Raw genomic sequence first — 10,561 nt, forward strand, 5'->3', positions numbered from 1 at the left:
GGTTCTGCCTATTTTCTTAAGACCAGAAATCAATGGCAAAACTGGGGAGCAGGGGAGAGGTGACTTTGCCCCAGAGGGCCGTGGGGTTGTGGGGTTGGCCGGTCTCAGCAGTTGCCATTGTTGATGGAACTTAGAACCGGTGTCCGGGTACCCTGGTTACCCCAGCACACCCTGGTGCAAACATGGTTCTGTGGCAGTTCTCCTTCTACGTGTCACAAGTGAGGTCCCAGGGAAGGGAGAGGAGGTCTGCGTGCCATGGAGGAGACAGGCTTTAAGGATGAAGTGGATGGAGCCATGGCCAGGGACTGCAGCAAGGACAGCACAGCTGACCAGGTGAGCATGGGCATGGAGACTGGCACATAGTGGGAGCAAAGCAGAGCCCAGCTTCAGTCTCACCTCTGAAATGTGGTTTGGGATGCGAGTTGCAGAGAAGTAATCTTCCAGTGAAGCAGAGCATGTCAGAGAGGAAAGGACTTATCTTCATACACACTTCAGCATGTTTTATAAGGCAACGCAAACTTGTGTTTAAGTCAGTTATGTAGGAGTTGCTTTCCAAAAGATGAGTGGAGGAGCTACCTACACAAATGGTGACACAAAGGAAACAGCCATCGCCCCTTGCAAGAGAAAATATCCCCTTTCCCAGACTGGGAGATGCAAGTTCAGTGGCTGAGGATTTTTGTTTCCAGTCTGGCTTTGCAGCAGGTTGGCCACAGTACCTTTGCCATCAATACAGCTGTGCTTGGAGCAGTGTGGCATTACAATGAGCCCATTGTAACCACGTATTTCCACTTAACAAGTGGCTCTCAGCCCATGTTTGATTAATGCCATTAGAAACCAGTGGCCATTGTTTACCTTGTAATTTATCAGAGGTAGGATTTCCAAAAGGGATTTCAAGTAGGCACCTTGAAAAGTCTTATGGACTTTTAATTATAATAGAATACCTAGCTTCATTAAGCACCTTTGAAAACCCAATCTGAAATGATCTGGCAGGAAGAGAAATGCTTCTGAGTCCTAGGACAGGGGTTGTCCTTGGCAGCTTTCAGAGAGAGGATGCAAGATGTGTATGAACTGGAAAACTAACCTATGCCTTTGGCAATTTGCAGACGGCAGAGGAGGACCTGTCTGGCGCAGCGAAGGAGGCAGCCCTTGGAACAGGCAGCGAGAGTGCCCCACCACTCAAGGCCCCACTCATCTGTTGCGCAGAGGGCCTTGATAAGGACACCTTTAAAGTTGTGAGATACTGGGTAGCATTTAGCTGTAGGAAAAGTCAGCGGAATCCCAGGGTTTTGAGAGGGAGGGAGCAAGTGGAACGCAGGAGCCTGGCAGAGGGAGATAAAAAAGAACACAAGACTTCATTCCGTAGCTTTCTTCCATGTCTAAAACCTTTTACCTCCTCATCGTTTTCCAGTCTTGGGCACACTGCAGCACTTTTAGTTTAAAAACAAAAAAACAAACCCCAAACACACAACCTCCCCCCAAAAAACCCCAACCAACCAACAAATAATCCCATTTCACAAACACAGCTTGGTTTATGGGAACAAGTACTGCTATGTTATCACTTCTCATGACACCATGTGCTTCCTTGGCTAAAGTGGTTTGGTTCCTCTGCATCACTTCCACTGCAGCTACCAAAGCTCCATCCCATCCCATCCTCCCCCAGCATGGCAGATAACCTTCCTGTTCCTGGTATATGGCATAACCACACATGGCCCCATTCATGGTCTAGTGCACACAACAGACAAAAAGATGCACAAAAGGGAGGGCATCCAGGCACAGGGTTTGCTCTTGCATCACGTGTGAATGTTTGCACCACATCCCAGGTTTGGCCACAGGAAGAAGCAGCATGAGAAGAAGCAGGAAAGCAGTTTCCTTTCCCCCTCCTTGCAGAACAGCAGCTAGTTTGTAGCCTGAAATTTATACCTTTCACCCCACAATGTTAAAAAGGAATTCCCAGTCTTGGAAATCACTCAATTCGCTTTCGCATCACCTTTGGCATGCTTTGCCTACGGCATCACCAACCTTGGGATGTGCAGGAGCAACTCCTGCAGAGCAGTGGGAGTGCTTGACGGAGGTCCTGCTGAAGACCCACGTCAGGTCCCCCATGTCTATACAGGAGACACCTAAACACAACACTCCTTCAGGGCTTCCTGCCCAGCTATTTAATCAGTTTATTTAGTGAAAGGGAACGCCTGACACCTGCATTTGAAGTGCTGAACACCTATGCCAACAATTTATATAGAGTGTTTTTTTGCAGTGCAAGGAGGTTTTGAGACCCTTTAAGTCATCCCTTCGGAAACTGAATTTGTCCCAGCACCACCTCATGAAGAAAAGACTGAAGCACGTCAAGGAAAGTTTGGCCATAACTGGGAACTGCATCGATCGGTTTCTCCACAAGTTCTGCAGAGCCTCAGAAGTCGCACGCTGGCAGAAGTAAGGGTCTCCTCTTACCTGGCATGGTGGTACCCCACTGCGATGCTCCCAGCGTGGTCGGCTCCTGCCCCTGCTGCTCCCTGCGGGCGTTTAGACGCTTGCTTTGGCCATGTATTTGAGGCACTGGAAATCAGGTTGGGTGTCTACAGGAGGCTTGTAGAGCTGCTCCAACTGCCAAATACTCACAGATCTAGCAGGTGATTTTAGCACAGGCCATGTGGTACCTAGTCCTGCCCTGCACAAGGCCAATTTTAATGTGCTGCCCATCAGCAACATCCCTTTGCAAGTAAAGGGGCTCCTACGTAGCCACCTGAGTTAGTAGGTAACCCTTCCCATGCTTAGGGAAGCAGTTCTTTGAAAGTTTATATGGTTGGGGGGGGGGGGAAGGAAATAGGGCAAAAATCTGTGCAAAGGGTATGTCAGTGGCTACACTTGCCGAGCCAGAACTAGGGAGCAGGTGAGGAAGAGGATGAAGTTTGTACTCACACAATCCACATGTCTTTCTTTTCCCAAGGAAGTTATGGCAGTTTGTCTCCCTCTTCTCAGAGCTGGAAGCAGATCAGTTGGAGAAGATGTACGTGTGCATCAAGAAAAACCAAATGGATAAGTTTCAAGTAAGCAAATAGAAAAGTTAATACAGCCATAAGGTGTTCCTGCTGTGATAACTTTAAGGGATAACTTCCATGCAGCTTACACAGATTGATCCATGTCAAAGGAGAAGGCCACAGATCCTGAAGATATTGCCAGTTCCTAGCATAACGCAGGCACTGAGCTATCACAGGCACCAGTTGCCCTCCCTGGCTGGCACTAGGAAGCAGGGCTGGTTGCCTCAGCACAATGGATTACAATTTTGGGAGCTGTTTCTGATGCCACGTTTCTAGTCAGGCTTTACAGACCAGATTTGATCCATAGTTTTATCTAATGGTGTAATAGTTAAACTTTGAAACAAGCGACTGGTTCAGGTGCAGCCCGTGTTAGCCAAAGCTGATTTCTGTGTCTGAGCATCAGCTATAAAGGGAAACTGCAACCAGTGGCTTCCCAAGAACACTGACTCCAAAGGGTTAACCCATGTGAGCAGTCTCATAACCAACCATAAACATATCTGCTGAGCAAAGGCTGAGTACACCAGGAGGTTCAAAGGTCCACGAGAAACACACACTTTCAGAAATATATTAAGAAATAATGAAGACCAGGTCTACAATGAGAAACAGAGAGGAATCAACTGGGAAATTGCTCCCAGTAAATCAGAAACGAGCAGCAGGCGAGAGCTTGTTGGGTCACCAGGACACTGCTTGCTTCGTGTTAAAAAGGGAGCTGTGGTCATCTGATAGCTGGCAGTGATAAGGCCATAAATAAGTTTGAGGCCACAGGTAAACAGCTCTCTCCTGCAGTCAGAGAGCAAGGAGGAAGCCAGCCGTGCAGGTTTTGCTTTTAGTTTACGGGGAACAGAACTATTTATTTATTTCTAAGGCTCCATAAAGATGTTCCAACGCTGAGGAAATCAAACCGATCATAAAGAAACAAAAATGCCCAACAAATGCCTGTTGCTGGCAAAGACACAAGAGATTAATTGGGAGATATTAAAAAAGCAACTGGCAGTCCCAGGAGGGAACAGGCATTCCTGCTCCCTTCCACTTGTGAGTGCTGAGGAGGGGGAAATTGAGCTCCATTTCCAGCATGGCCCTTCTCAGAGGCTCTGCTGAGCCCAGGACATGACCTGGCTAAGGACAAGCCCCACTGCTCCTGCAGCACACAGAACTGATGGTAGCTCCCCACTGCCACCTTGGAACAAGTATTAAAGACCCAGTACCCCCCCCCCAACACCTTCCCATCCTTTTTGCTCCCCTAAATAAAAGCCACAACCAAATGACACATCTTAGTGTCCAAGGAGGAGAGGGGGAAGAAAAACCCAAACAGTGGGTGACAAGCATTAGTCACGCTGCATTGTGTGCTATTGGGACACTCCGGCGTGTACCGAGGAGCCATGGCTGTGCCACGCTGGGGACCAGGCTGCCTCCTAAAAGAAGTGACAAATCCTGCCGTTATGTAAGGGTTGACAAATGCCTTTTGTTATGCAAGACAAGTGGGAGAAAAATAAGCATCTTTCGCCCTTTGTGGGAAGGGAACAGCAGTCGGCTCCCTGCTAGAGCATAAACAACAGGCTGTGGATCCAGGGGGGATCGGCATGCTCGGCACAACAGAAATAGGTTATTTGGAAATGCCTCGTTCTTTAGATGAGTGAGCATAAGAATACAGAAACAATATTTAATTAGCAAGCGATTGAGGTTGTCAGTGTGGTGATTTGACAACGTTGTGAGGTTTGGTCCAGGAGAGAGGCAAGCGAGCAGCCATCTGTTAGTCTTTCTCACCAGTCCTCTTGAAATTAGGGAGCTGTGTCCCCTTGCCTCACATTTGGGCTTTTAGGCTTCTGTTTGTTTGCTTGTTTTTAATTAGAACCAAACCAATCAACCACGTCTGAATTCAAACACTGGTCCCAAGTCCCTGCCTTCAGACTTGGTGAAAATACCAGAGCTGCTTCTCAGAGCTAGAAGAGAGCATCGTTTCCCTTTGCAACCCGCTGGTGCCTGTACGCTGCTCAAAGCTGTAGAAATCAGCCCCATGTCTCAGTCTAAGAGAGTAAAGAACGAAGTCTTGTGGGCTCTCTGAGGCTTTGGAAGCATTGCTTGGTTTTTTAAAGCAAGTCAAACAGCACGAACACTGGCATTGCAAAAACCCTTCTCTCTGGGATTGCCTCTGGGAAGGAGGCGCAGCGCAGCAGCTGCTCTGCACCCAGCTCCATGCTACCCTCCCACCACCCTTAGGATGCCCAGGGCAGGGACCCATCGCCGCCCGTGTGCCGCCCTCCCAGCATACAGTGCCATAAAGCGACAGTGACATCCAGCGGCAGCGCACACCCGTCCACAGCAGCCCCCGCCCGGGCGGAGCGGGGCTGAGCAGTGCCCGTGTCCCATCGCACACACTCGAGCCTCTGTTCAGATGCAGCCACCCAGGAGCGCTCGCAGCCACTGACGAGCCGCCCGAAGTGCCTGAAGAAGGACAGTGCTGTCCCTACCGTGAGAGAAGGGTTCTTGTGTCGAAACACACATCTTTAGGTGCTTGGGTAGCCTGGGCTGTGTAAGCCAAGCTGCAAAGAGAGCTGAGCTGAGCTGAGCTGAGCTGGGCACCAACGCAGGGGACCAGCGACAGCACAGAGAACACAGCTCTGCAGTGGCTACACCAGGACTGGCTGCTGGGTCGGATGGGGTCTCAGATCTCAACTGCAAGGAACAAACCCTGCCAGGTGAGGATCTGTGCGGTCAGTACAGTCATTTCTCAGCTGGCCACGCAACAGGACCACGGTTAAGCAAGAGTTATTGCCCAAGCATGAGTCAGTGTGTGGTGGTTGCTCATATAAATATCTTTTAAAGTGTTCTTTGTGGTTGCTCCCTTCTTGTTTTTAAGCAATTATGCTGCCCTTCGGAAACCCCATGTTCAGAAGAGGAACTGAATTGGCTTTACACCAGACGGGGTCTCCAAGGAGGGACAGAGAGACCTGCAGGAGCAGCCAGGTCAAAGAGACAGTCACCATCAGCACAACTGCCAAGTCAACGCCCAGCGGCAGGAATGGCAGGTGAGCTCAGGCAGTGGCATCGGCACCAAGCAGGAAAAGCATCTTCCTGCCCCAGGAGAGGCATTGAAACTTGGCATTTTTGCCAGAGGCCCAGGAGGTGAAGAGCAGTCAGTGGTGGAGCTGGAGGAGCCAGGTAGGTTGAACTGCTACTCAGCGAAGAGACATAGGAGTAGGGAAGACAGCAGTAAGAGAAGCTACTATAGCACAAGGCAGTAGTAAGGAAGAAGATGCCTCTTCGTTGGCGCATGTCAGTCGGCATTCATTAGCGTGTCTTTACATAGCAGTCTGGATGCTCAGAGCATAGTTGTGGTTTGCCTTTGGGCCCACCCAGCAAAGCCACACACTTTGTCTTCCAGAGCAAAAATGCAGACCAACCTGTAGGAAGGGCGTTTGCAAAGCAGTCTGTTGACTCCAGCCAGGACTCCGCCACACGCAAACCCTCAAGGGGGGATGGAGAAAGGGACATTAGAAGCAATTGCTGACAAGATCAGCTTTGCCACAAACAGGTGCCACGGTCTGCCTGTGGAAGGAGGATTTGTCCCACATAAGCCTATTTTCAAGCTGCTAAAATGCAATCACATGTCCTGTGGGAGTTCTCATGCACTCATAAGCATCTTGCTTTTCATCTCTTTCCTCCCCAGTCTATTTACTTCTAAAAAGAGTCCAATCTGGTGTGTAACAGCTCTGAGGGAGCACTTCACATCCAAACTCATAAACCAAGTCAGAAAAGCAAGAGCTAGACGGCCTGATGCAGGAGGCTGAGTAGGAGTCCCACAGTAACCTGCTGGCTCTGTGACTCCAGGCAATCCTCCTCTGCTTGTCTGCTCCACTGTAGGGATGGAGAAAATACCACCCCACCGATCCCTACGCTGGTGAATGCATCGCGGACACACAGCGCATGGAACACCAGAAATTAGCACAGCTGAAGTGCAACGACCACAGCAAGGGTTTGGGGCTGGGGGCTGCTCGCCAGCAGGAGCAGCCCAGTGGGATTGAAGGGATTGGGATTGAAGCACGTGCAGGCTCCAAGCAGTAAAGCCCCAGGGGACGGCCAGGGCACAGCCGTACCAGCTCCTGTGGGAGACAAGGCTGCCCAGAGGAGTTACACCTTCCATTTACTTTGTGTCTTTTCTGTTGTTTTTAAGGTTCCCAGAGCACTGCAGAGGGAAGGGGAGCACAGGAGCTGGTTACTGCAGCCTCAGCACCGGAATAAAGAGCAGGGAATAAAAACAGTCTCCATGGTTCCCTGAATCCACCAAATACTGAAACACCCGCAGCGTCGTAGCAACAAGCCTGGACCCAAGCACAATGAAAAACAGGTTGTTTTAAACCATGTGATCTTATTTATTCTTATCCTGGAGGTTCCTAACAGTGCATCAGCACTGAGGCTCAACAGGGGATGTGTGAAGTATCAGATCTACCTTTCCTACATCGTTCTTTTTGCATAAACCCCAGTAATGGAAGAGCAGTGCTTGTCAGGAAGCAAACAGCTGCTTCTCTCCTTACTATGGCAGAAACCCTTTCCTGAGGAGAGCAGGATCTGTTCCCTGCTCATTTCTGCTCACACACACACACAAACCCTACACATGGTCAGCAGTCACTGACTGGGGAGCAGGGAATGAAAGAGGGAAAGAGACCAGTATGGAAAATACCCTGGTTAAAAGAAGTTTCATAACTGCTCCACACACACTTGCCATTTGTAACTGTTCTGGGCAAACAACAGCCACGCGTTTGGCCTGTACTCACACCGGTGTCCTTGGCACATCTGCAGCTGGCACCCATTGATCCACACTGGGGTGGCTGTAGCCCTCTTTGCCTGCTGCCGCTGCTGCAGAGACTTATCTGAGAGCTGATGCTTCAGGACAGGAATAGCAAGAAAATAGCAACAGAACTGGTTGGTTGGGGCTTCAGGGTTGGCTAGGTTTGATTTACAGCGGAACCCAGGACTTAAGGAAGCATCAGAGAGATCAACAGCTTGGCATAGAAATCCTACAGTGTGACCAGTCAAAAAACCCCAGAGATCCTTCCTTCCTGCGTGCCAAAGCAGGGATGGGTGGGCAGGGGCTTAGTTACTGGCCTCAGCTCTGAGCCCAAGCAAGAGGAACCCCCCCCAGCTCCCAGTGGAAGGGCAGACGACGCAGGCCATTTTTAGAACCAAGACAACAGATTTCCTTCTGAAAAGGCATCTTGGCTCGCACCCACAGGCCTTGGCAGGAGCTCTGCCACGGAGGCACCGCTGCCAAGGGCGCGCTTGAGGCTGGGAAGGAGGATGGCACAGGGCACCTTCACCGGGCAGCGGGTTCAGCTCCTCCCAGACCTGGCTCAGCAGCAGCACACGAGGAGTCTCCTTCAGGTAATGGAATGCTTCTTCCAGCTGCAGGTTGTGACCTTCCTCCGGAGCACACGCTGTGACCCAAACAGAGAAGTGCATGTGGCTGCTTCAGAAACATACTGCGTGCCCTCGAAGTGCCACCGTGGGTTAAGACAGAGCTGAGCAAGATTAAAGCCTGCTCAGGACTTGGATGTGTAACTTTTCCAGTAGGACTTGAGGTGACTTAGACACGATGGGAAAGCTCTCACGGAAAACTGAGCTCTGCCAGCAATGACCTCAGTTTCCTGACCAGATGACAGAGGGAAAGGGAAAAGGTTTCACCTTCGGAGCTCCCTGCTCTAAGTGCACGGTAAGAAAACCTTTGGTGTCAACTAAAGGATGCACCAGTGCTACTCACGGATACTACAGGGATTGCTTTTTCCTGCTGTTTAATTGTGGAAGTTGGCAGCAGGGGTGCTACCAAGGCAGTAGTGCTCCATGCACGTTTCCTAACTCGGGCTGCTTGCTCTCTTCCATTGAAACGGAGCACCGGGGAATTCAAGGAAGCATTGCACAACCCTGGCTCAAAGAGTAACGTAGAACCAAGGGAAAAAAGAAGAGACACAAAACCCCATCCCCCCCCCCCCCAAACCACAGCCTGAAGAGATGCCAGCGGAGGCCATGGCTGGCAGTTAAATCCGGAACAGTAAAGCCCACATGTTGTGCCATAGGAAGCTCTGTTCAGTGGGGAACCAGAGCTATCAAGCACAAGCAGAAGCCCGCAGCCGTGGCGCCTGGTGGCAGGCTGTCACCCTGCAGGGACACCCCCGGGACAGGAGCTGTTCCTGTCCGGGATGCACCAGACCTTCTGCCAGCCAGGAGGAGCTTCCTGTGCTTTGGGACAGCCAAGAGAGCATAACCCCAAGGCCACCCCCACTGCAAGCAGCCGGCCTGCCCCAGCACCTCGCTGCAGCCTGGCTTAGGGGGAATTATGGTGAATTCTGTTGGCACGGGGAAGAGCCTGATCCTTGCCCATGGCAGGGTTTGGGACTCTGCTCCAACTCACCCAGGGAACAAAGTCATTGCTGGGAGGCAGCTTCGCTTCACTCCACAGGCAGCAGCAGGACGGCCTCGTACCTCCACGTGTTCAACACCAGGTCCCTTGTGCCTGGGCAGAAGCAGTTTTGGGGTTGCTGTTGTTGATTCTTCCTTCTTAGTGGCCGAAGCAAAGACGCTTTTGTTGTCTGCTTTTGTTGGTTTGTGCCGGGCAGTTTGGCTTCAGCACTCCCCAAATATCAGCGTTTCCCTGGGGAAGAGGGAAAGCGCTGAGAAAGCTGCAGGAACACACAGAGATGCCCCAGGCCTGGCATCCTTCACCCATTTCCATTTGCATGGACCCTACAGACGGGCTGCACAGCCGCAACGGGCAAGGCCACAGCCCTGAGGGTGTCAGCACGGCCGCCTCTGGAGCCAGCCTTGCTTCACAAGAGCTGAACCTGGCACAGACCTCACTGGGCTCCTCAGGGTGCAGCATCTCTGGGCTGCACTCAGGGGCCGGGTGTTCGGAGGCGTTTCTGGAATGGAAATGGCAGACCTGTGGCAGGAGCCCCTGCATGGCTGGGGGGTTACAGCTCATTTACCACCAACACACACCTCTCACACCTGAGGGGTTCACAACAAAAGCTCCAGAAACGCTGCCTCCAACCCGTCCTGTGCTCAGGCAGACACAGAAAATGCTTTTGGCCTGTGCCTGCTCACCTGGATGAAAGACTCCGCATCCCCGTGGCCACCTCAGGGGAAAGCATTAGTACCAGAAGGTCCTCGGTGACAAGGCAGCCACGTTTACAACTCAGTATAAAGGGTATCAAACACAAAACAAAAGGGGCCAGCTACAATGGAAGTACCCCCAAAGCTGCGTGGTCAGAGAGCTATGGAAACCCAGTCATCTTGCTCAAGAAAGCTTGGCCAGCACAGCCACAGGCCAGGACAAAGCTAACGTGGGCAACAGAGCCCAAAGGAGACAACAAAGGCAGCCCCAGGAGCTGGATCAGCTCAACTCAACTCCTAACCTCGCTCTGGCTTACTGTGACAAGGCAGAAACAGCCAAACACCCACTCTTAGACACGTTGCGGCAAGGGGCAGCTGTTTGTTGGAAGCAAAGTTTTAAGCAGATTCAATGCAGATACTTG

The 10,561-nt window shown here is 51.2% G+C and overlaps 1 protein-coding gene across 2 annotated transcripts; it reads left to right on the forward strand.

Moving 5' to 3' along the window:
• Positions 1-151: 151 nt before the first annotated feature.
• Positions 152-6,177, forward strand: CHCT1 (CHD1 helical C-terminal domain containing 1). Of its 2 annotated transcripts, none has more exons than XM_062617040.1 (5): positions 152-333; positions 1,104-1,232; positions 2,255-2,430; positions 2,945-3,044; positions 5,893-6,177. In XM_062617040.1, exons 1-5 carry the CDS (start codon positions 256-258, stop codon positions 6,160-6,162), a joined length of 753 nt encoding a protein of 250 aa, XP_062473024.1. In that variant the 5' UTR covers positions 152-255; the 3' UTR covers positions 6,163-6,177. The 2 variants fall into 2 exon arrangements, with proteins under 2 accessions (XP_062473024.1, XP_062473025.1); XM_062617041.1 differs by lacking the exon at positions 5,893-6,177 and adding an exon at positions 3,129-3,326 and having other exon boundaries at positions 155-333.
• Positions 6,178-10,561: the final 4,384 nt, after the last annotated feature.

Source organism: Pezoporus occidentalis, unplaced genomic scaffold (assembly GCF_034315485.1).
Source record: "Pezoporus occidentalis ecotype Australia unplaced genomic scaffold, CSIRO_AGI_Poc_V1 ctg192, whole genome shotgun sequence".
Lineage (NCBI taxonomy): Eukaryota > Metazoa > Chordata > Aves > Psittaciformes > Psittacidae > Pezoporus > Pezoporus occidentalis.

Coding starts and splice junctions, on each gene's coding strand:
- CHCT1 (XM_062617040.1), top strand. CDS start 256: ATGGAGGAGACAGGCTTTAAGGATGAAGTGGATGGAGCCATGGCCAGG. Junction 334..1,103: donor AGGACAGCACAGCTGACCAG/GTGAGCATGGGC, acceptor GGCAATTTGCAG/ACGGCAGAGGAGGACCTGTC. Junction 2,431..2,944: donor GAAGTCGCACGCTGGCAGAA/GTAAGGGTCTCC, acceptor TCTTTTCCCAAG/GAAGTTATGGCAGTTTGTCT.